This window comes from Camarhynchus parvulus, chromosome 1A (assembly GCF_901933205.1).
Source record: "Camarhynchus parvulus chromosome 1A, STF_HiC, whole genome shotgun sequence".
NCBI classification, from domain to species: Eukaryota; Metazoa; Chordata; class Aves; order Passeriformes; family Thraupidae; genus Camarhynchus; species Camarhynchus parvulus.
In genome coordinates this window covers 40,514,799-40,540,690 of record NC_044586.1, presented here as the reverse complement: position 1 = coordinate 40,540,690, position 25,892 = coordinate 40,514,799, and the positions used below count along the sequence as shown (strand labels likewise).

At 42.7% G+C, this 25,892-nt stretch overlaps 1 protein-coding gene across 2 annotated transcripts in view; it reads right to left on the bottom strand.

Annotated features, from left to right (window-relative positions):
- Window positions 1–25,892, bottom strand: part of SLC38A1 (solute carrier family 38 member 1) — a 42,695-nt gene that overhangs the window by 7,435 nt on the left and 9,368 nt on the right. For both annotated transcript variants that reach the window (XR_004061173.1, XM_030959414.1), the window contains 12 exons: window positions 18,292–18,367; window positions 17,607–17,722; window positions 12,625–12,698; window positions 10,886–10,978; window positions 10,487–10,568; window positions 9,250–9,332; window positions 8,311–8,369; window positions 7,494–7,613; window positions 5,208–5,287; window positions 3,943–4,043; window positions 697–815; window positions 4–145 (listed from right to left, as the gene is read on the bottom strand). Coding sequence is in view for 1 of the 2 variants with exons in the window: in XM_030959414.1 (XP_030815274.1) it covers window positions 4–145; window positions 697–815; window positions 3,943–4,043; window positions 5,208–5,287; window positions 7,494–7,613; window positions 8,311–8,369; window positions 9,250–9,332; window positions 10,487–10,568; window positions 10,886–10,978; window positions 12,625–12,698; window positions 17,607–17,722; window positions 18,292–18,367 (1,145 nt within the window). In the remaining variant the exon portion in view is untranslated. The remainder of the gene's footprint in view (window positions 1–3; window positions 146–696; window positions 816–3,942; window positions 4,044–5,207; window positions 5,288–7,493; window positions 7,614–8,310; window positions 8,370–9,249; window positions 9,333–10,486; window positions 10,569–10,885; window positions 10,979–12,624; window positions 12,699–17,606; window positions 17,723–18,291; window positions 18,368–25,892) is intronic.

The following is a 25,892-nucleotide window of genomic DNA, read 5'->3' as shown; positions in this document are numbered from 1 at the left end:
TACCTACAACTCCAAAAATATCCTTCATGGATGGGATAAAAATGACTAAGAGGTTGATGATAACCAAAAGAACCAAAGTAACCAAAATATGACGGCATAAGTCAAATTTTGTTTTTCGGGCCATCTCGAATAATGATGAACGCACCTGTAGGGGGAGAGAGAGAGAGGAAGTTTTCTGTCAAGAACAGTCTATGAGCCAATTCAAAGCTTCCCATGTTTATTTTAATTGGTTCTTCATGTGACAAGTGCTGCATAGATCTGTCAGAAATTTTGGGTTGCCTGAAGTAATGTCCTTTGAAATACCCCTTAAAATTAATTTGTTATTTCAGAACTGTAGGTACATATGCATGTGCAGTAGGATATTCCTCTCTTTCTAACATGCCTTTTTAAATCCTTCTTCACTTTAAAAGGAACCTCACCTCTGAGACTGCTCCAGTAAATTGATGTGACATAAGAGAGGATCCTTGTGGATTCAATTTAAAACAGATTTAAGACTAAAAGTGATTTATTTATTTACTGTATAGAGAACTTCTCCAGAAGTTAGTGGGCATCTGGCATGAGAAAAGACTAATCCAAGCTCAAGCTCTTTTTGTAGCTGCAACACTGTAGTCTCAGCCGCCACTGGATTGTGGTTTGCAGAAATGTGCTGTGCACAGCTGTTACCAACTTCCAAACCATGCAGGTCTTTTTACTTACAGTGAAAAACAGCACTGGCACAGTGAGAATCACCGCCACGATCACAGCCAAGCGCACGGTCAGGATGAGGATGTCATCTTTGCTCTGGTATTTGTGAAGCAGATCTGACTGCACATTCTCTATGGGAAAGACAGTAAGGTAAGTGTTCTGGCAAAAAGGCAATTAGTCCACAAAAATCATTGCTTAACAACAGCCTTCTTGAACAACAAGTGATTTATCTGTAAACAAAAGAGTATGGAATGAAACATCCTTGAGTTAATACAGCACTTTAAACAAAATCCCAATGACCCCATTATTCCAGATTAATTCTTTGGAGGCCTGATTTAGGAATGCATCTTAATTCATGACAGCACATGCCTGAGTCTAAGGTAATTTTCACTGTAGAAAAGACAACAGTGAGACATACATGAAAGCTTGCTTACATATACACATTTATACAAAAATAGGTAAAGTGAAATTAGCTATTTTTAATTGGTTCTGTGGACTTTTTTTAAAGTTCCAAATGATATAAAAATAAACACATGCACTGCAATGGCTGAACTTAATATAAACTGCAAGGTCTTGAGCTAAATTCGTTTAAACAGCAAATAAACTTCCAGCAAAAAGCAGTGCCCCTGTTCTCAACTGAGAACAAAGCCTATCTCGGGTCAGCTCTCAGCAGGACGCTCTGACATTTGCACTCAAATCCTTCAGCAGCTCCTCTGAGGGCTGCCAGCAGAGCCTGCAGCTCAGCTCCACGCTGGCCAGCAGCCCCAGCAGCCAAGACAAATCACAGGGGGTGCTTAACAGGGAGGTGCTGGCAGTATTTTAATACAACCTCCTGCCAAAATGTTTCCTTGAAGCTGTGATAAATAGTGCAGAGCAGGTCTGCGTGTACTAACCAGCAGGAAAACCAAGTTGCTGAGGGACCTACATGTTTGCTTTGTAATTTTTAAATATCCAGGAGCAATAACCTAAAGGGGTGGCTGTTAAGCATGCCACCAAACACACTTGCTGCCCCTTTTTAGGCCCTTGCTTCTGCTTGCTAATCTTAGAAAGCTGGTGGTAAAACATAACAGCTCTTGAAGGGAACTCAGTGGCCACGTCTAATTTACCATCTTTGGCACTTGGGAAAACCTCATGTATTCCTGGAGGCAGAGGGATCTGTCCTGTGGCAAAATGCCTACACTCCCCCCAAGGCGCCCTTCTGGGCAGAGACCACAGGTCAACACCACCTAGGCAGTGCCTGAATCCCCACCAGGAGAAAGAAAACGCTCTCCCACCTCCCTGCAGATCAGGAGTGGGGTTTTCAAGCCGGGCACATGCACAGCTTCTGCAACACAGAGCTTACTCTGCTCCTGCAAGCACAGACTGCAACTTCTGTACCGCTCACGGGCTGCAGCCAGGTAGGAAGTGAAGGGCAAGGCTTACAGTTGAAGGTCTGTTTTCCTTTCAGCTAGATACATCACAGAGCCCAACCACACTGTGACCTTTTAGGGGAAGAAAAACACCTCTTTTCTGTAATTCTGCAATGTAAATATAGTCATCACTGCAACACTTTTGAGAACACAGCAAACAGACAAGTACTATTGGTGTAAAGAAGAAATGGTCACAATAAAAATACTGTTCTTACCCAGGTAAGGGTAGAGAAGAGGGTTAGAACACTGTAAGTGAACATATGAAAGGTAAGGTCTTTTCGGTCTCAAGGGGAAGAATGAAGGAATTTTATGGAGGAATTCTATATTCCCTCAGTGTCTTTTTTGCAGCCTGTCACTGCACTGACACTGCAGAAGCCGCAGCAGAGCTCTCCACAGCTTCCACTTGTGGGCTGTCAGTGCTGGGGAGCAGGGATGCCTAATGTGGGGAGAGGCACACAAGACACCCCAGGGATTCCTCCGCCATTCCCCCTCAGGAGGGCCAGAAGGACGCAGCCCCTACCTCCTCCATGGACTCCAGACCCTCGTCCTTGAGGGATGTGGGAGCTTCCCAGAGAGGAGCGCCACAGATCTGCCTCCTCAGATCCCTGGGCCAATCACATCAGAATCTCCTCCCTGCCAAAGCGAAGGGGTCCATGCTGATTTACACCCACTTGCTCCCTGGGGCTGCTAATTTGATGCATCTCTACGAAAATGTGTTAGATGGGAGCAGCTGGATGAGAACGGCTGATGCTGTTGTCACTTGCAGCCTATTTGTGGGTTCATTGGGAAAATTAGAACAGATGACCTCAAGTTACTTCAACACATGTATACTCAAGGCCTCATAATCAGAATGAGAGTTTGAGAAAGCAAATATGAGATTCGGTACACCTTTGGAAAAAAAAGCCACATTTCATATTTACTTATTGTTTTTCTCTTGCAATTGGTGGCTCACAAGGGACATTATCATGAATGAGGAGGTTGTAACAAAAATGCCACTTCGAATAGGGTGGTGAAGACTGATGGGTGACTGAGGTAAAAGGCAAACATCAGCTTTGTCACCTGTCTTGTAACCCCTTAACAGTCTATGGAAAAAGACACTACTTTTCAACATTCTCATGATACTGGAATATGGGAGTTCCCGGGCAACATTCATATTTTATCCTACTTAAGAATTGTGCCTTTAGGGCATGCATATTGTATCCTTTAGTGATACAATATAATTTGTTTGTTAACTGAATTGATATGCATGGAAAGAGACAGGGTGGGAGTCTCAAACACTGAGATAATCATCCTTTGGTGGCTGAGCTGGGACAACACTCAAAGCTTCCTCACCTTCACTGCCAGTTTGTTTAACCAAGACCTTAAGAGGTCAGCTCTAGGGACACAGGGAAAACATTTGGTCTGTTGCCTCTATGACGGAAGTGTTACTAAGAAAGTGAAAAAGCTGTGATGGCCAATTTGTTACTCATTTCCTAGGACCTGCTCTCAAATCTGTCTCAACTTTTGCAATATGCATGCTTCAGCCATTACCAATGCACACATCATTCAGGTGAGGACCTTGGAATAAAATAAAATCTTAGTGGGGCCCAGCTAATCCTCAGTTCTGTAAAACAAATCTCTCCCTCATATTTTGAAAATGCCTTTTGCAAATAATACTTTCACTTGTGCTTTTCATCCACAGGCAAAAAGGAGGAAAGGATTTATACCTACAATATGAGAACTAAAAGGAAAATAATTTGGAAAAGTCTTTTAATATAAGTGGATGGGACTTTCCTTTCCAGCTGGGATACACTATTGATTTTACATGTATCCCCTTTACACTCCAATCAGTAAAGAACCCCATACTTACCATAGAAAGTCAAATAGCCAAATATGGCAGTCATAAAGTACATCAGAAACATGGCAAAAAATGAGATATTTGAAACCAACTGCATTTTTTTCTGTGAACGGCTGGAAAAAGAACAAGAAAAGAACACATAAGAATGGTTGGGCTGGATTTTTCCATAGCTGTTCCAAAATGTATTAGGTGTTTGCATAAGCACAGTAATTCTGGGGAGACTCATGAATGCATTTTCATTTAAAACAGAAACACACTGACAACTGCACAAGGAAGAAAAGGACTGGGGAAAAGGACCCTTCTTGGAGCTTAAGTGAAAAAATAGTGGGTGTGACCTGTGGGTCTGCTCCATATCTGTACATGCTTACACAGTGAATCTGTGTGGAGACAGGATGACCCTGAAACACTTTGGTAATTAAATTAAAAGGTCAAAATGAAGGAAGCATAAAATTATTCAGAGAGAAAAAAAACCCCAAAATGTTCTGAATGACTGCAGAGAAATATTTGTGTCCCCATGGGCAGAAAATACTGGATTTATGCTGACCTGTAAAATAGGTTAAGTGTAAACATTTAATCTTTAGATATTTATTCTGAAGTATGAACACTCCAGTACCTAAATTCAGACTTTTAAATCCACACAAGGTTGCCCTAACAGGTACCTGAGAACCTGCTCAAGTGACTTGAAATTTAAAGCACCCAGCAAATGTCTGAGGGCAGTCATAGCTCTGACAGACCCTGACCTCTCCCCTGGGGCTCCCCCATGGCCCAGGACCCCATTGTAGCTGCCCAGGGCTGTCAGCAGTGTCACAGCAGAGCTGGTCTCCAGCTCCCCACAGCCCATCCCAGCTGGAGGTGTCAGTGAGACAACAGTACCAACAAAGGTCTTTTAGTATCAGGCTGAAAGCACTTTTATTTTCCTGGTACCGCAACAGCCTTTCAGTTGCACTAGTGCTGTGGAACAAACACTGTTAGTGGAACACACGCCTCTCCTGTGCCAAATATCAACTGGCAGAACTTGGCTCTCCCCAGGCTGCTGTGTATTTCCAGGGAAAACTCCCAAGTATTGCATTATTCTCCACCTCCCTCGCCCCTGCTCCAGGGGCACAGCACGCCTGGGAGGCCACATTTCCTAGCTGACAGGCATGCTTGATGAGTGTTACTAAAGCACACCTCTGAGTGGTACAAATGACTCAGAGCACCTCTGTGCTAACACTTTCCATGTAAAACGGGTCAAAACAATAAACTGTTTAAAAAAAAATTAAAAAAGAAGGGCTTACTCTTTAAGTTCGCTGTAAATCGGGAGGACTGATGGGTGGCACACAAACGCAAAAGCAATGGTGGGCAAAGCGTACACGGTCTGTTCAGAGAGAATTTCAGAAAATAAGTTAAGAAGAAGTATTTTCCCCAGTGGTCTGAAGAAATGTTCCATGTTCAACTACCTCAGCTCCAAGCTTGCTGGACTCTTCAACTAAACACTGAGAGCCTTTCTGAGAAGGCAGAAGACCTGTCACTTAGCATGTGTTTAACGAAATGGGGAAACCAGCGCGCTTTCAACAGGAGGACAAAGTCTTGAGCTGGTGGCGACAGCGCAGCACTGACTGTGCTCACAGAGCACACAGCTGGCTGCCACGCTGCTGCTGGCTTTGCCCCCTGGGATGGGTCTGCCTGCCCAGCTACTGCCACCGTCACTAGCACGGTGTCACAGTGTCACGCGTGAAAGGAACATATGGTGGGTCACGGCTACGCTACCCTGCCTTGGCATGGAGAGGGGCGCGCACCCTTGGGGCTAAGGCTGAAGTCCTGAAGAGGAAGCCCGTCTCCAGACTGTAAGAAAAGAGAACAGGAATGCAGAACTTACAAAGAAATGGATATTTCAAGGTACCAGACTGAATCCCTTAATTTCACAGGCCAAGAAAAGGACCAGGAGAGCTGTGGAGGGAGCATGCTTTTTCTTAGGGAAAGAGAAAGACCATTATGTCACCAGAAAGGGCAGGAGGCCTCCAAGTGGGACCTCAGCCCCTTCTCCACTAACAACTTGGGTGGGTTTCAGTCCTCAGCCAAACTTCAAAAATGGTATCAGTGCTCAGGCACTTCCATTCTCCTGAGGGAACAGGTATGAGCAGAGGTCACATACCTGAAACTATAGGTAATTACAGGTCCTCCTCTAAGGACAACATGAGTCTATTCTACATGCAGCTCTGTCCTGCCCTCTGAGATCTGCTTGTGCTGGTCACAGGCATCCTGTTCCCACACAAGACATCCTATGGTGCACCCCAGGCCTAACAGATTCAGTAAATGTGCTGGTTGCTCTCCGGAGGTCCTTCCTTGCCCAGGCCTTTGCCACCTCTCCCCACTCACAGCACAGTACTGTTGTGGTGTCTCCATCTGTAGGGATATTCAGAAGTGGACTGGACACAGTGCTGGGTGGCTCTGCCTCAGCACAGAGGTTTGACCAGGTGATCTCCAGGTCTCTGCCAACCTCAGTTGTCCTTCTGTTCTGTGAAACTGTCCTGTCTCTCCTCTCACACACTGAAGTTGCTAAAATGACTGGCAAGTTGTTGGCCCAGAGGGCAAGCCTCTGGAGTTCAGCTCCTAATTCAGATGACTGATCCTTCCAAGGTGCCTCCATTGGCTCTGAGGCAAATGCTGACACTCACTGAAGAAGAAGACTACCCTTCAAAGTTTTCTGAAATATACCTACACCTAAGCTGCCATGGCACAACAAGTTAACTAATTCTTGGTTCATCATGATGGATCTGGGGTGATGGTTACCCCCACCCAAAGAAAAGTGCTTCACTTGGCTTTTTCAACTGAAGCTGCTGGGTTAAATTTTAAAAAATACATTTTGCACACCTCTGCTATAAACGTGCATTCCCTATGAAAGCGACTAAGGCCCTGAGGACCATGCCCTGATGGATAAGGTGCTGTTTCACTGGGAACACTGCATCCCAGCACAGCTGACAGGAGCCATCCTCCTGCTCCTACAGGTAGAGACAGCTGCCCTCTCACATTCTCTTAGACTGACTTTTCTGCAGCTGTGTGGTGATGGAGGGAAGCATCCAGCTGAAAGGCAACCAGATTTTTGCTGGATTATCTTTCAACCATATCCTTTTCACAATCCAGTTCACCGCATGGCTACAGAAATGTGTGCCCTGTTACAAAGAAGTGGTTTGTGTGCAGAAGGACAGAGGGTATGGGCTTTGGAGGCAGATGTGGCCTACTCAGTCTCCACTGAGCAACAGCCTAAAGGCACAGTTGCAGCATGGATAGTAAGCAGCAGTGGAAAGGAAAAATCTCCTGGAGAGAGCAGTTATTGTCCAGTGGTAGCTTGGGCTCGTAGCCTTAACACATCTACTGCCAGGGCAGGACAAGACTGCAAGGAGACACATTCACCATGGCATCTCTGTAAGACTGGGCAAGGACACCCCTTGTGCATTAACCATGGGATCACAAGTGGAACCACGGAGAATCAGGCCCTTTGTGGCGCTGATCAGAATAAGAATATGGGGTGTAGGTGCATATATTATGTGAATTAAAAGTAAGTATTATAAAAAGAAACATACCTTGGAATTAAAGATAACATACTTTGGCTTACACATATGTTCTGAGCTATTTGATAGGATAGATGATGTTGCATTTAGCCCTTGTCCATCACAGGGAATTTGAAACTTCTTGTAAATAACCTAGAATAAGAGGAGAAGATAGCTAATTGCTAAAATAATAATGAAAAGCAAATTAGAATTTAAATATCAGTGGAATTGTGGGCATCCTGACCTGCATCAGCAATATCATGGCCAGCAGGACTAGGGAAGTGTGCCCAGCACTGGTGAGGCTTTCCCCTGAGTGCTGATTCCAGTTCTGGGCCTGTCACTACAAGAAGGACATTGAGGTGCCACAGCATATCCAGAGAAGGGCAACAGAGCTGGTAAAGGGCCAAGAGTGAGCCATAAGAGGAGCTGCTGAGGAAGCTGGGGATGTTTAGCCTGGAGAAAAAGAGGCTGAGCAGGGACCTTATTACTCTCTACAATTGCTTGATAGGAGGCTGTAGCCAGCTCAGCCTCTTCTTCCAGGTAACAAGTGATGGGACGAGAAGAAATGACCTTAAGTTGCACCAAGGGGCATTCAAACTGAACATTAAGAATTGTTTTTTTAAATGGAAATGGTTGTGAAGCATTGGAAAGACTGCCCAGGGAACTGGTGGAGTCACTATCCCTACAAGTGTTCAAAAACACACAAGTGGATGTTTCACTTGAGGGCATAGTTTAATGGTGAATAAGGTGCTTGGTTGACAGTTGGACTTTTCCAGTCTCTTCATCGCCGACACCTTAACAATTCTGATTCCAAGTGATTCATCCAACAAAGAAAGCAAGCTGAACTTACCACTACCAGGAAAAATACCATGCAGCTTAATGAAAATCCACTGGTATAGCCAAGGTATCCTGAAAGAAATTAAGAGCAAGTCTCATACAGAATAATTTTATTAGTCTTATCTTTGTTTTTACTGCTTTTTGCTTCTGCATGAAAAATTCAAATGTATTAAACATTTAATATGTGCTGTGAACAAGAGCATGTCCTGTTGGTGTGGGAGTCTCCCAAAGTCTTTCAAGTCTCCTAGCGTTTGGGCAAGCCTAAGCCTTGCTCTGACCTGTTGTGACTTCCTCAGGGTCACCTTTACCACAGTTTAACTAACTTTACTTTTAAAAGAGGCTGTGATAATTGAAAAAAACCTGAAAGTGTGCAATTGCAATCGGAATATGACTCAGGTTCCCTGAGTTTGGGGACCTGAGTTTGGGTTTTTGTCTCAAAAAAGAAGATCCCAAATGGACTTTGGTGCCAAATGTTACCAGCATGGTTTTTAAAAAATACACTGTGTACCTACTGGCATTGCAGTTGGATTCAAACACATCTGAAAATGCAATTCTCTGTACATATCTTACTTCAAAATCCAGTACTTCCAATTAACCTCACCAGTAAAAATTTTCATGCAGATAGAAAAGTACCATTTTTGTAATCGCACCAGTTGTGAACTTGTTTTTATGGGCCTCACATAAAACCGAATTACCTTATGAAATGAAGACCCTCTTAACTATAATTTGTAAAATCAATTTCCACAATTGTGTGGATAAAGCTGGTTAATACTGAGGTCAATCACTAATTTAGGCCTACTTGTTTCAAAATGCTCAGAACACAGATTATTTCTGGATCAGGGAGGCTGCTTAGATAACAATGAGAGCATATTTTTCTTATTATAGTTGAATTGTCAGTGGCACAACATTTGGGTTCCTCTTTTTGATTCTCATGATGGCATTTTCATCTTACCTAAGTTCTTCAGGAGACATAAAGGGAGGATTATGCAAAGCGTCACTGCGACAACAAGAATCCGCCCATCCACGTACCATTCCCTGTATAAAACATTTAAAAAACCATACTATGAGCACTTCCTAAACATTTTCTGGTTTTCCTCACTCAGTCATCCTCTTTGATTGCTATACTTACAGAACTATCTTTGGTCTCCTTACCCTACAAGTTCCTAAAAAAGGAGAGAAAGGATCACATCTTGGCTTTGTAGACTCATTAGGTATCCATGGCACTGCTCTGATTCAGGTAGGGAAGATTTCCAGAGTCACCAAAGTACCACCCTACCATGGAGATCGGTGTGTGGGTCTGAGAGGCAGAACCACCACCTCTGTAACCTGACACAAGCCACCCTGCCACGACAATGAAAGATCACACAGTGGGCCAGAGAGCACAGTGGGGCTGGGGGGCCACCACAAGTCATTTGCCAAACCACCCAGGCATGGGGCTGGAGCAGCAAACCAGGCTCCAGCAGGCTGGGATGCACTAGCTAGCCCAAGTCTGCATGTCCTCTACCAAAGTGCTTTGCATCCTACTGTGAAAGAAAGAGGAGAAGGGGCAGTGTTAGTGATGTTCTGTATGACCTATTTCCATTGCTTGGTCCAGTATACTAGGAAGGTCTAAGAATGGAATCTCAACGACCTTCTACTACACTGCAGCACACCATATAATCCAGTGCAAGGGGTATTAACTGGTATTAAAAAAATGCTACCCCTCTACTAAAGTAGCTGGCAAATGCCAAAGAGAGATAAGGGGCAGAAATCTTATTTATATAAATATTCTGCAGTGGTCATATGCTAGTAGCAAAGAATTTCACTCTGTGGACCTTGTTTCAGGGGCAAAATCATGTAAGAGACTGAGAACTCATGGAAACACATAATATCTTTAACTTGCATTGTCCCCAATATTTCAAGTGTTGCCTAACACTGTAAAATATTGGATTCTATGATAAGAGTTTTGTATATAACAAAATTCTTCATGAAAAGCTGGTGTGCAAAAAGGGTAGCTAAAGTTTCATTCCCTATCCATCGTCTCCTTCCCAAATTTGTCTTTTACTAACCCCCTGAGATATTCCTCTGAAAATCTACTTTGACAAACCTAAAGGGTATCCAATACTTCAGAGCTTTTGTAAACATATGCTTAAACTTTACTATACAATGTTAAATTCTACAGTCTAAGTATCAGAACTAATTCAACTTACGAAAAAGTTTCTTCTTTTCCCATTAGAAACTTTATGGCAGAAGGCAGCTCATTTTTGACTATGAAGAGATAGCTCAACATTGCTGGAGGAAGAATAAGATAATTTTAGAAAACGGGTAAAATAGTTTGTGGAACAAATACCAAGAAGCATCCTTAACCTTCTCCCTCCCACATCAGTGTCTGATGATAGAAAACCCCAAACTATGACTGACTGTAAATTACTGATCACTCAGTAATGCAGTATTTTCAAAGGGCTGCATGCAAGATGATAGCCAAAACTATATTGAAGAGCATGAAGGTCCCTGGATGTCATGGAGAGAAGGAACCTGACTTGTTTGCAGCTGTAAAATTATTGAGATATTCCTGGCGTTTGTTTTTTAATATTCCTTATTTCCTTTACCTCCAATATTCTGAAGAGATGTAGATCCAAAGACAATCATTTTCCCTGGGGTACCAAAGATCTGCTCACCAAGCTTTTCATACACCATGCAGCCTGCATGAGAAGAAGAGAAAGGTAACAAACACACTACTGAAAGCTGTTGAGTCAAAGCATTTACAATTCCTTTTCAGCCAAGCACCTATCTATGCAGCCAAACCTGCCATTTGCAAGTAAACAGGGAGCTCCCTTGTAATTTCTAGGGCTGAAAATTATGTAGGTATATTTTCCTGACTTCTAGATATGTTATTGTTGGCTACCAGTCACTTCTGAAATGGAAGCTCTTAAAGAGAGTATTACACACTTTCAATGAGTCTGTCTATACCCAAAGTGACATGTTAAGTTCCTGTATCCTCATCCCAGCATATTAAGTTTTGCACTTGCCATGAGAGTACTGTAGAAAGGCTCCTCTCCAGAAGAAACCCAGCATAGCAGGATCCACAAGTCAGCCCAGGCAGCCTGGACACACACTACTGCCATTCTGCAGTTCTGCTTGCCTCGACTGAATGATCAAATGAGGACAGCCACTGGTTTAGAGGATCATTTATGGCTTCTAATGACAAAGCCTCAACTTGTGAATTCTCAGTGTTGTATGTTTTCGGTAAAGCAGGCAAAGGTGTAAAAGATAACTAAAATTTCTTTTCAAATATCTGTCAAGCTTGTGAAACTCCTCTATTAATTGGTTTGCGTTTATGTTAAATTTTATTTTTTTTTACTTGTCTGTGATGTAGGCTGATAAAAAGAGTAGTGGGCATTGTGAAGATGATGAGATACATAGGAACAGAAAGAGAAATACTGCAGATGTTATACTGGGCAGATGATTTTTGGGATACATTTTTAAAATTAATCCATTATCTGGTTTTCTCTATATTACCTTACAGCTGACATTTCTGCTTTAAAGTTTGTGTAAAAAGTAAGTCTGAGCTTAAATGTACCAGCAACATAGAAAACAGGACTTGGATTTTGGGAGTAATGGGACACAAATGTATCCACATTGAGGAAGCTGTACCTAGTTGAAATAGGCAGTTGCTGACATCATACGTACTATAACAGTAATCAAGTGTGTCCAAATTGCATATTTAAATATTACAGTATTCTTATGCACAGATTATTTTTTAAATATGACTTAGACATTGTCAACAAGGAAAGAGGCTCTTGGACTTCACAACACAGTGTCATTTTGACATAATACAACTTCTAATTTCTGTGTTGAGATAGTGTATCTGTGTTACAGTTACACTTCTCTCTGTGAAGGAACTGTTCCCTTTTATTTTATTCTAAGAAAACTCCACCGCAAAGATTATCAGGAGTTTCACACTAACCACTAAGGACAAACTGTATTTCCAGGTAAGTATGACCAAAGGCAAAGATGTAATACATTTCATTTGCAATTTGATTTGCAATGCAAAGAAACTATATGGGCTGTTCCTTCTAGCTCACTGAAGATAACATTTCTGGGCAGCAGAATTCATTCTTTGTCACAAGCATTTCTCTTTACAGTGATGTTGTTCTCCATTGCCATTCCATAAATTCTTCAAATTCTTGTTAATTCTAGGCTTCTGACTCAAAGTGTATCAGGCCTTCCTATTTCGTCAGCAAAGGGATAGAAACTCCCCATCTTACACAAAGCACCTGGCCTCATTTGAACACTTGTCACCTCTTGATTCTTACATTCTACTGAATGGTGTAGCATCTTAAATTACCTGTTTCCTTTGAACACACCAACAGGAGATGTATTGAATAAATAGACAGCAGCGTGACCGAAACCAAAAGCAGCCTAAAAAAGAATGGAAAATAAAGTTTACCATATGAGATGAGGTCTGACATTGCAGTATTTCATGTCAGGTCACGTTCCTATTGACTCTGAGATAATTTTTTATTCTCCTAACAATGCAATAAGCCCTGAAATACATGTGATTCACATCCTGCTTGCAGTTCCACCACGGAGGTAGAATACTCTGCATGTAGAGGGATACAACCAAATAGGACAGCTGACCAGCAGAGTTACATCTCCTCATACTGAAAAAAGCAAGAATAAAGATGTTTTATCAGATAGGAATGAAGATTTATCAGAGCACAGACAAGCCAGTTATGTCACTCAAAATTCATTCTAAGACATTTTTTTCATTTTCTGGAAGCAGAGTGAAAATTTAAAGCAAAGTCCTTCATTTAAGGACTTCCATACCAAATGGAAGCATCTTTTCCCAGGACATGTTTCACATGCTACCAAAGGAGTGCCCAAATGGCTTTTTATGTACCTCACAGTGCCCGAGGAGGAGGAAGATGGGGGCAGTTAAGGCTAGACTGGCTTCCCTTGGGAATAAAGGCTGCAACCAAAGGCTTGTACTTTGTCCAGGTAGAGATTCGTGTTGCCTCACTGATGTCAGTCCTGGTCTGACATGATCCATAATTTAACTTCACACAGAAGAATTGCAGGAAGTAATGACCAAACTGTTTGTGTAGGGAACTTGCTGGCACAAATGATAATTAGTCAGAGCCGGGGGCCAAGTGCATAAAAGCACATTTTCTCATTGCTCAATGTCTTTAATCCAAGCACCATGTGTGCCTTCCCCTCCAACACTCTGACACACAAAGACCTGATGATGTTTTCATGATGTGTGTGAAGAGCATTCAGACAATCCATTGGCAATCCCTCCCTTTATTATGACAACTACCCTCCGGACACTGAGAAAAACACGACTAAAACTCAAGAGAAAACAAACTGCTGCCATAGATAGGCAGCAACGCATCTTTTTCAATACATAGAATACATAGAAAGAACAGAATGAGATGTCTCCTCCCCCCACTTTTTTATTAGTTTAGACTGGAAATACTTTCGTGCCAAATAATGACCAACTAGTTTCTCGGGGCCAGAGGAACAGGGAGAAACATAAAGAGGTGATAGGAGGAACTGTCCTTTCGCCAGCAAAGAATGATGGTTGACAATAACAACACACTCTTTGTACAGCCCCAAGGGTGTTTCTCCTTGAGAAGGTGGAGAAGGAAAGGAAGATTGTACTAGCTGAGGTCACTCTGGTCCATTTTTTATGGATTTGCTAAGCCCTGCTCCTGCCCGTGTTCCCTGCCGAGCCGTTCCGCCCCTGTCTGCCTACAGGCACGGCGCTCAGCCCCAGTGCTCAGCTGCAGGGGCTGACTCACTCCCAGCCCCAAATGGCTACAGCTCTGCATGCCAGCATCCAGCCTGTCTTAATATTAAAAGCTTCTGTTTTTCAGGCACTGAGCTCATGGAGCCTTTGCAGTGGTAAAAATAACACTCCCAAGCAGCCAGGTATTTATCTGATCTGTTGTCCTTAGCTCCCACAGGGTTCCTACAGACACTTGGCATTTTCATTAGCACTGTATGAAAAACTTGTTTGTCCTAGGACTGTGGTATGGACAGGAATATTCATGCCAGAACCACCCCTTGGAAAGTAATGAAACTGTCCATGCCACTCGCTCTGCACAAATTCAAAACAGAAGCAGGAGAGCTTGCACTGCAGTCTCAAAAGCACTCCTCTACTTTTTATTTTGTCTGCTTTCAAAGAAGCGCTGGTGGCTACGGAAGCCAACAGCAGATACAAAAGTTACCTTCCCCCAAAAGAATAAACAGTTTAGGCTAGGGAACTGATACAGTGTTGGGAAGAACAAAGTGCTTCTGTGATGCCTTCTGCTGTCTTCTCCCAGATGCCACATTTACCAGGTGAACTGAAACCTGTGCCGTCCCTCCCCTCTGTGAAGTCCCAGGCTTTGGAGCTAGAAGACCTGTGAGGATTATGCAGTCACAAGAATTATTTCACTGAGCAGTTCTGAACCCTCAAAAGGTGCAGAGGATGGAAGAGCAGAGGGTTTTGTCTCGTACAGCCTCCCTGCAGGTCTGCCAGCCTGCCCTAAAACACTGCAGGAGTTACACTGCATCTTCCTGGCCCCTTCCAGACACACCCAGCAGAAGTGGCTGCAAAGTTAGACTTCAGCTGTAGTCTCATACTATTCCAAATCTAACAAGCTCCTCTGCCTCAGCAAGGTGTTTCAGATCGCATGCAGTGCTGGGTTAAATGCAGGTTGAAAACACCTTGTGCTTGGCCAGCCCATATTTCTCCGCAACATGATCCATCACTTTGGTCCTGGCTCTCCAGGATGAAACCACAACAAACAACTGCTCCTGCCATCCCAAGGTAGTCCAGGTCATCTCTAGCTTTCCAGACTTTTTCTGTTATCTTTCTACAACAAAGTTTTGTCTCCTTTTGCATACTGGAAATGATGCTCTCTTTTGGTCTGGGCAGTAGTTATCAATAACACTGGGATGAAGCTCCTCTGAGTTCCCACCCTCAGTAATTTTGCCTAGGAAGTATAACGCTTTGTTATGGCACTGTTAAGCAAATAAGATGTGTCACTGCCATGTGTTTATTTTGCACACCTTCTGCTTAGGATATCGGATCTGAATTGATCCAGATGTTCATGGCAGTACACACTTCACACTGCAGGAGCCCAAAAGTTGTGAGAGTGGAAATCAGGCTGGGTCTGCTTTGTTAGTGCTGAAAATGCTCCCTTCATTTTTCCGAATCTGTAGAATTTTCAGTGATGGTGCATGCCAATACTAGATAAAGCAACATAGAACCTTTCCAGAACTGTCCTACTCAAAAGCAGTGAATTTAAGATCTTTCTCATGTGCAAAAAACAGTGTAAGTATTGTTAGGACTCTTAATCACCTGCAAAGCAGAAATTACATACCTGTGACAATGACAGCAGAAGTATACACTTACGGGAAAAATTGACTGAATTATCATGTAAGAAAAAATCTATCACTAATGGACTAGGTTTAATGCTGAGATTATGGCATGAGAGCAGAACATTTAAAGCAGTTCAACTTTCAAGCCTAACTACAGACACCATGTCAGGATCCTGCATCTCCAGGCTTCAAAGAGGGAAGCTCTACTAGCCTGCTCAGATAGGTCCTTCCTTTGATCTCAGGTGGCTGCTCTATCTCAAGGCCAACAGATCTAAAGGCATCATAAAGCTAACAAAAACTATTATCCACTTTTAAATATACACAGTTAATTCTATAGACAACAATGCTGTCATTTACTGAATGAGACCTCCACATTCATGTTTGGCAGCTTTTTGTACAATGTGCTGGTACAGATCTACACACTCACTACTCGAGTCACCAATACACCTTGCTAGAAGTTTCTCTGGTGTTCAGGACACCTGTCTAATCTATGTCACTTAAAAGAAACTGCATTTTTACATCCTTTAGAACAAAGGGTGTAACTCTCATGAAAATTGCTGAAAGAATGAGAAGAGGATGGGATTATAAAAAACTAAAGCAGTAAGGACAAATTGAGGCTGCTCCTCTGCTGAGAGCCTGTTAATCAGCCTGTATCAGGTGACAGGACTGAAAAGATGCAACTTCTTTTTCTCTCCTTACAGTGATGCCTTTTCAGGACTACCTAAAAACAGAGGCCTAAGGCATGAACCACAGTTATTGCAACCACCAGTTTGTACACTCAGAGACGGAACATGGGTGGAATATTGCACACAGGTTAAAGCACTAGGTAAAAAAGCAGCAAAAATAAAATAAACTCTGTCACTTTGCTAATGAAAGATGTAAATTACTGTCCAGCCTAGCTTAGTGACAGCACAATAATGAGACCTTCTACACTCTTAAAGTAAATGGATTAACTCCTTTGATTACTCCTAGATTTTACTCAGCCACAGCAAACTCTAAGCTAGCAGCATGGATCTAGCTATCCTGGCACAAAACTCCAGAGCAGATGGCTATATGTACCACTTTGGCCATCTATTCTGCTTTATACCAGGCTCAAATTATGTATTTCCCAAAATCCTAAGAAATGACAAAAGTTCTATATTTTTAGATTTGACATTCAAGAAATGACATCTCTTTAGAGCAATCTGTAAACTCAATAGCTATGTTGAATTGTTCTCAAATAATGTAAATTATTGTATTTCCTCCCTCAATGAACATTTATCATTGAAATCTGCACACAATTCCCAACTGATTTCTTAACAATCACTTTTCAAAATGAAACGCCTCATACTGAGATCCAGAATAACACTGTCTTAGTCATTCAATGGTGCTGTTTCATTTTTAACTATGAAATTCTCCTTTATAACAAGCCACTTTTTTTTTTTCTGGAGTTAAGTAATCTACCTCAGTTCTTTTCTATACTAAAATCTTGGCTATATTTATGTTGGCTTTCAAGGACTCTCATTAAAGAAACTGTGGGAGTGAGATGAAAATATTATATGTAACATATAAAGGAAATAAATATTCTTGGTTTAAAAAAAGCGTTTATTGCATCATGCTTTGAAGAAAGCTCTGGAAATCCTGTGACAGAAGTAAGAACTAGGTGCTAACTCACTACAGCTATTACTACAGAATATTTTTGATGTCTACATAGCTTGCAGAGCACAGGAAAAATCCCTGTCTAGGTCTGTAGTAAATAACATGGACTTAATTTTCTGTAGCACTCCAAGTAGTGTTTTTTCCCACAAAAGCATGTGACTGAAAAAAAGATGTCTGAAACTTGTAACTAATATTTTCAGGTTTGAATGCTGTACTTGATTACACATGGACTATAAATCCTTCCACTTGCTGGCAGTGCATGCATTCTTTAAACACAGTGAAATTCCATGGAGATCAGCTACTCACCACATGAATACTTACAGAAAAAGGAGAATTCCTGTGTTGGCCAAGGCAAAAGCAAGACCCAAAATCCCACTGCCCATAATTGCATTGCTAAGGTTGAAGACGGACATTCCCAGTGAAGTAGTCCCTGGGATCTGGAGAAATAAAGACAGATGTGTCAGCAACAGCTTGGAACAGAGCAGGGAAATGCACCCCTGCTTCAAACCCCATGTCTTGTGATGTATCAGATGTAAGTAACTACTGCTATGAAAAGGATTTAATAAAAATTGTTTGAAAGAGGAGAAAGCATCACTGAACTCTGTCACAGCTACGCTGCTCACTGCCCAATAGGTTTTGTAAACTGACCTAAATGGTACAGGCAACACACAGCCCATATTGCACTTTCAGTTTTAAACCCCATCTTCCACTACACCTGAGAAACATCCTGGATGTGTAATTCATATATGGTAAAGCCATAAGGAACCACTACAACTTCCTGCCCAACAGAAGCCAGAGGGATTCCCTTGCCTTAACCCAAGCAATAAGCTTGGGGTTTTTGTTTTGGGGTTTTATTTAAGTGCTGATCCCAGGCAGTTCCTACTGGAAATTGAATTCAGTTATAGTTGTGTGTGCCCAGCACTACTGAAGACAATGTCTAAAGGCCTTTCATATACACAACATGCAGCTCCTTTTGACAGGGAGCAGAGCAGTGAGAGAGACTTACATATTCATCACATTTCTTCTTCTCCAGGTGGCTGTTTGTGAGACTTCTTCTGCTTTCTCGATCCGAAATAAACTTGCTGAAAGAAGTCAGAGGATTTATTTCCAGCAAGCGCTTAAGAAAATATGAACACAAAGTCCTGTGAAGCAAGTACAACAAGAAACCAAACAGACTTCTTCTTCCCCTCCCTATCAACCTCAAGACTCCTGGGCACCAGCTCAATTACTTCCTGCCTTGCCAGGCTAGAAGGTCCCAGGCACATGGCCCAGCAGGCAGTGGTGATGACCGTCCACAGAAAAGGAAAGCATAACAGCATCCTGGGCACTGAGGATAAAATCAAGCAGTTACAAGTCCTAAGTGGGGAACTTGGGACTGCAGCTGCCGCTGGCCAGAGACAAACCCCTGTCCTCTGCATCCTCCAAGGACTATGGGAGAGGCTCATATTCTTTTACATGATTTTTGAGTCGAGATTATGATTGTGTACTGATACAAGGAACCACAGATTAAGATCTGATCCTATCTGCTGAGCATCCAGTTGACTAGAAACTGTAAGTCAAATTGCACCCTAAATTCTGTATAATGCTACTTATAGATTGCACTGCATTGATTCTGCTTGTTTATATCCTGTGCCATTCTAATCATAAATTCTGTGCTACATTAATCATAATACCCTGCTAAAAAATAAACCTTTAATTGTAACTATGAATTACTGCCATCATCATTCTGCCAAAGATCTCAACTGTCCCCTCACTGTCAGGTGGCACTGCAAAACCCTACATTGCTACTGAAACCTTAAGCTGCTTGTCCTGGTGTAAGGCAAATTTGGGAGAAAATCTCCAAAGGGGTGCCTCTAGAAAGCAAATTCAAGTGGGCCCTCTCCCAACTGGTTCAGGAAAATATTTCCTTGGAGTAAAGTGGAAAAAACTGTTTATTTAACAGGCAAAACATTCGCCAGCACAGAAAATGAACAATATTAAACAATAAAACCTCTTGCCAATCTGAAGAGATGACAAACTCAGAAAGTCCTTTTTGTGGGCTGTAGCTCAGCTCCCCCAGTCTGTTATCAATACCTCTTTGGCTGGAAATGCCGTGGCCCAGGCCCAGCCTGGTGGGCCACAGGTGCAGCTGCCGGTGCTCTCCTGGCCATTCAGTCCAGAGCAAGTTCAAACAGGTCCAAGAAAAAGAAAAACCACAGTGCAGGGAACTTCTCTGCCTCAACAAGCTAAAAACTAACTAAAAGCAAAGGAGAGCTCTGTCTTGCGGTCTGTCCATCTGCAGACAACACAGTCCAGGAGAAGGATGCAGGTGAGCAAGTGCAGTTTCTGACAACAAACTGAACACTTCTTCTCTCATCCGTTCTCTCTCAGAACCAGCCTTAAAGATGCAGCAGTTATTTCTGGGCTAAACAAATGGGGATACAAGCATCATAAAGACACCCCATAACACTGCCACATAGGTTTGGTATGGCTGGAGTTAAAAAGAGGAAGATGTGACACATGCCATCGCTGGCTGGACAGTCCTGAAGCAGGCAACTTGCTCTGTTGGTACACTGCTCTGGGCTACTGGATTTTCATGTGTGTGTCTTTCAAAACTCAATGCTGAATTCATCATACTGCAAAATTAAACACTTCTGTGCAGGGAAACATAGAATAAACAGCTTTTCTTTCTCTTTACCCTTTGCTTGTTCTGTGTCCTTGATGTATCCACATTTAGGAACTTACTGTCCCTCTGTGGCAGTGTTGGCATCCTTGAGACTTATGATGCTTCTGATTTGGACGTGCTGTTACTTTCTCACAGACCTTCTCTTCAGCAAACATGTTAGTTTGTATAAAGCATTCTTTCAGCTTTTCATCTTTTGAAGGGTTATGCACAATTAAGTCCCTGGCATCTTTGCTAATCCAGAGATGGTTCTTAGTCTGCACTGGCTAATGCCTCAGCCATGGTACACATCACATACCTAACCAGGGGCTGTCACCAAGTGTCAGAGCCCATTTTAGCTGTAGCTACATTAAGCTGGCTCTCCTTAAATTGAAGCAGACAAACAACACTGAACACAAACAGCGGTGCTGCTGGTCCCTTCCCACAGTGGGAAACATCTACTGGCCAGGGATGTATAGTTCAAACTGTGACTCAAAACTTCGCATCATCTCACTACATCCAGCAGTATTCAGACTGGTAATAAACCCATGAACTTGTAAAGACAGAGCTTGAGCAAACTTCCCTACTGCCCCAGTTGTGGCCTAATTACTGGTGATATGTATGCTAGCACAGCTTCTAAGGCTATGCCAAAATCATGCAGCTAAAATGCTGCTGACTTGGCTTCCACAGCTGACACACTGGGCCTTGTGTCTTTAACATTTTGTGTTTATGCCTTAAATCCAGGCATAGATGGCAAAATGTAAGTAGTGTTTTAGCCGGGTTTTTGCAATTTTGCCTCCTGCCCATTGGTCTGTTTTGACTTCTTTTAAATCAATAAAAAAGAACTATAGGCTTCTCCTGTATTTCTTAAATACTAACTTCAGCAACTAATTTGCTGAAAAATATAGATATTATGTGAGATTTACCAGCTCTAACACAGCTGGAATTGATGGTTGAACCTCCCCCACCATTTTATTAAGTGAGAAGCAACCACTTCTAAGATAGACTGATCTGAAATTAGCTTTCCACAGCTCACCTTGTAGGTATTTCATCCTCGTGCAATAAAATCTCAACCTGATTCAGAGCATGTGCTTTTTCTCTTTCATGTCTGTTTAAAGCCCATCTCTTGAACACAGGCAGCAGAGTGTGAACGGCTTGAAAAAGACATTCCAGCTCTCTCTCGAAACACCCTGCAGGCAATTTGTACAGGCAGGAGCACAGAGAAAAGTTTTGTCTCTTTTGGATTTGTAGCTGCTGCTGGGAACATCTGCAGACTTTGCCTTCTTCTGTCATTTATGGAGATCATGTGTCATTTTAGATTTTGTCAAGCGTTATGATAGAAGTCACTAGTCTGCTCCCCCCAGTTCTGCTCATCCCCCTGCAGCCAGTTCCCCCTTAATAATTACAAAAATAACAAATTTGTGCACACTATTATTATTGTCTTCTGGTATTAAACTTCCATGAAAATTATTGTTAACAAACTAATACAGGATAAAGACAACACTTGAGTAACATTGCTTGAATATAAAAGTGACCACGGGACTTTCCATTAGAATACTTCTGACAGAATAAACAGCTTCTGCAAAGCTGGTATCTTCCACAGCCAGCAAACATGTTATTTCCTTCTGGATGTGACTTTGAGAGAACTAGTGTGATTTGATAAATTGATCCAAAGTACTTTCTTCTGAGTTAGTTCTAAAGTAAAAATGGAGTTGGCTTGTTGCCCAGCTAGGCTCCTCATCCACCCCACGTCACAGTGCACTTTTCTCCATTTTTCTATGTGATGTGTACAGGAGGGCAGAGTCAGACATGGGAATGAGGGTACTGGGACCCCAAACCATGAGGGACATAGCACTGAGCCCAGCTTTCTTACGGGGGACTTTCCAGCCCCAGGACGGCTTGCCCAGACAGCCCAGCAGCGATGCAGCCCAGGGGGATGTGGGCTCTGCCTCTGCTGCATTTGCTGTTGCAGGCAACTTAACCTGCAAGTCCAGAGCCGAGGTCTGCCTTGGTACAACCCTTGGTGTGGCCATACCATATGCCAGACAAGTTTTCCCCAAATGAAAAATATTACTGATCTTAAATGAAATAAAATGAAAAGAAAAAAAAAAGTACAGTGGAAGGTAATCCAATGAATTCAGCAGAAACAAATTTTATCAAGTTATTGCTTTTTATAAACTTTTTTTTTTATTTCAGGGTGGTTTTTCTCCCTTGGAGCATATGAAAGGAAACATATGCTGGAGTACCGGAATTTCTAGTTAAACTGTGCCATGCATCTGCTCTGCTTAATAGACGTGCTTAGAAAACAAGCCATTCATTGTCACAGAACGCTGTATTTTTGACCTTTACGAATATGACACAAGTTAAGTGAAACGCCTGTTTACACCGCCTCTCCCAGCCCTCCCAAGGATCAGAGGCCAACTGTGAGAGGTGCTGTGGCAATGCACTGTAGGACTGTCTGTGCCATCAAAGCCTTGAGACCCCCTGACAAGCATGAAATCCATTTGCACTGTTTGTTGTCTTCATTTCAAATGATGCTTTACCCATCACTGAAAGACATAACCTGTTCTTACGTATTTCTGCTTTCCTGTTGTGTTTCCTGTATCATAGCTGAGTATGAACAGACTATACAAAACTTTTCTGATACATTAATGAAATATGCTGGCCAAGATACAATGAGCTCATCCTTGTGATGCATGAAGACTCACAGCTGGCCTGGAAAGAATATTTTAATCTAATTATTTTCCTGGTTTGATTTAGTGCAAAGTAGAAACTTAGCCTCATTGATAAAGCAGTTTAAAAGGATGATGTTTAACTATGGTTTCCAAATTTAATTTATTTAAGGACTTCAATGAGAAATGTTTGATTAAGGTGATACCCCCAAGCTAACCACTTTGCCTAAGCAGAGTTAGCCAAAAACCATTTAGCCATCTCAGATACGTTTAAACATAATTAAATTAAAATGGTATTTTATAATGCCTTAAACATTTGTTAGGGAAAGCTAGTTTTGCCAAGATGACAGAACTTTATCCTTAGGCAGCTTCTTAAACTGCATGCTAACTTGAGAAGTGGCAAAGATTTCCAGGGCAGGTATGAACAAGAAATGCAGAGGAAAGCTTGATCTGACTTACACTATGAAACTTGGACCAGATCTTAGCATACCTACTAACAACCTTGTTAACTGAACAAGGGGTGCTGATAACCTACTAGCAGCTGTAAACCAAGACAGGCATTCAGACATCAGTTTCTTGAGAGCATTGTCATAGTTATAGCCAAGGAGTAGGTTATCTAAATACTGATTTACAATTATGTGCAGAGATGGCAAGGTTTATAGCCAGGAGACATAGTTAAAAGTCACAAAATCCATGTCTGGCTTTCATGCAAATCTCTGAACTGACATTTTCAGAAGACATTCCCATTCAACATCTGCATACAAAGAAAAAGCCCTCTTAGTACAGCCTCTTCAAATCAACATCCCTTCCCTACATATATTTAGGCCCAGAGAAGGCTGGAAAGCCAAAGGAACATACAGGATTCTTTTCCAAGATCAAGAAATATTTGGAGTTTACAGTCAGCTTTGGAATCAGCTTGTGCCTGGCATACCATCTCCAAAACACCCTTAAAAAGTTGCTCTACATTGAGCTTGAAAAACTACGTCCTGAGAGAAAAAAATAATTAAATTAAATACACAGTGCAAAATTAAACAGGTTGAAACAATAAAAGAACTAAGTTGGTTGAAAACTACAGATCTAATCTAAAGCTCAAGTGAAATCAATAGAAACAGTCCCACTGATTTTGATGGACTTGGGCATTTTACAAGGCCTCACATCACGTGCCAGGCAGCACAAAATGTGCTGCTCCCCACGCCTGTTAACCTCTTACTGCATGGAAAAAAAGGTGTCTGCCAAAATAGCTATAGGAAGGGACTAACCACATCCTTTCAGGATGCACGGGCGCAGAGCAGGATATGCCTGCTTGCTCGTCACACAGGATGGCATGGAGGTGCTTGCACAGGGCAGCAGCTGTGGGTGGCTCAGTGACAGCCTCAGCCCCAGGGCATGCTGGCAGGGCTGCACTGGTGCCAGCCTGCTGCTGCACTGGAAGCTCTGGTCAGTGCAAACTGCTTTGAAACTCTTGGTTTGGACATGGAGGGGGACATGAACAAACTGGGATATACAGGGCAAAATAGTCATGCATGGGATGAAAGTAGCTGTCCCATGAGTGCCTGGGCAGAGGAATAAGGGAACCATAATAGGCTATATCCTATAGCCAAATGATAAATCCTTATTCTGCAAAGGAAGCAAGTTCTCCAGAAAGGAATAGAAAATGGTGAAATATGTTAACCTGCCCCAAGAGCCAGAACAGTAATCAGAAATTCTGCCTCTGAGTTTCTGACCCTCTTTCGTCACTCCACTTTTCTTCTTCCTTTTGCAGGCAGTCTGGATCCAGCCTAGATCTTGCCACACTTCCTATGCCCTAACCCCACAGAGCACATGGTGACCACAGAGGACCAGGCACATACAGCGTGCTCCTTCCCCACCCTCCATAAACATTCACTGACAATGAAGTGCCAGCAGGGTTTTTCCCGTAACAGTTACTGATGGCATCAGCCAAAGTGCTGGGGAGGCACAGCCAGCCCGGTATAGCCACTCCTTGTCTCAAGGATATAAATCTTCAACAGCCTCCAGGGAGTGAATTTACCACTGTCAGCCCCTAAGCTCCTCTCCTTACAACATGAACCAGCAGGAAAGCAAGCAGGTTCATACTGGAACTGTTTTGTTTTGGCAAACTTGGAGGGTTTTTTGTCTTTCTCTTGCTTTTTTTTTTAACAGAAGTGGTTTGTGTTTCATTTTGGCACTTTCCATCAAAGCAGTTGCATCAGAAAATTCCTGACCAGCTCTAATCTTCATCAGCGCAGCTGCGCTGCGGTCACAGCACCACCCACCCCAGGACTTCCCCTCCCCGGGGCTGGCACTCTGCTGCCCCCACCCCCGCCACCCCCCGGGCCCCTGCCCTGTCCCACGGTACGGCTGGCTGCTTTTGCTGCTTGAATGGTGGGGACAATGCTGGGTGCTTATTCCCACACGTGTCACCAAGATCCTTGTCCGCCCATGCAGTTGCGAGTCTCACAACTGACTCTAACCTCGCCCGGGAAAAAACAGCTCTGAATTTCGTTTTAACGCTAGAAAGTGAGATTCTCACGTAGCTGGAGAGGACACTGCCAACAGGAAGAAAAGGCAAGAGAAGAAGATTTTAAAGATCATAAAACAGGTGGTGGCAGCCCCACAGAAGGGATCACAACAATGTGCTGGCACAGGCTTCCCAGCAGGGCTGGATCCCTATGCAGGCACTGACTGGCCCTGTGCTCCACCTTGGTTTGCAATATTTGAACAGGAAGTTTGATCAAAACAGAGCTTCCTATTTTACAGCTCACAAAATACAAACAGGGTCTGTCAGCAGGTCTTTGCTGTAAACTGGATGGCTCAGCACCTGTTGGAGGCTGGCAGGAAGGGCTGGAGAACTGCTCTCTGGAGAAAAGGCAGCTCTTCAGAAATCACTGTAAGCTTATAGAAAAAGCCAACAGCTAATAATTGTATTGATAATAATTGCAACTAATAACTTTCACCAATATTGATGCATTTTTTTACCCTTGATCCGAGTTAGGTGTAAGACACAGTTTTACCATCTTCTTGCCACCTTCTGCCTCAAGGGAGCAAACTGCTGCCCAGTTTATCTTGTCAAATTGCAAACACAGACTGGAACTACAACTACTGCCAGCCACACCAGCTGTAACTCTCCAGAAGCTTGGATACATGGAGGTGGCCAGACAAGCTAAAATTGTCATACCAGAGATGAAAAGTCAACTAAGAGCCTTCCCCAAAATTATGCCATCATATTGTTATTACTTCTTTGCAGTGTGGAAGCAGACAGCTAAAAATTTTGGCTTTTTGGTGCATTATATGTTT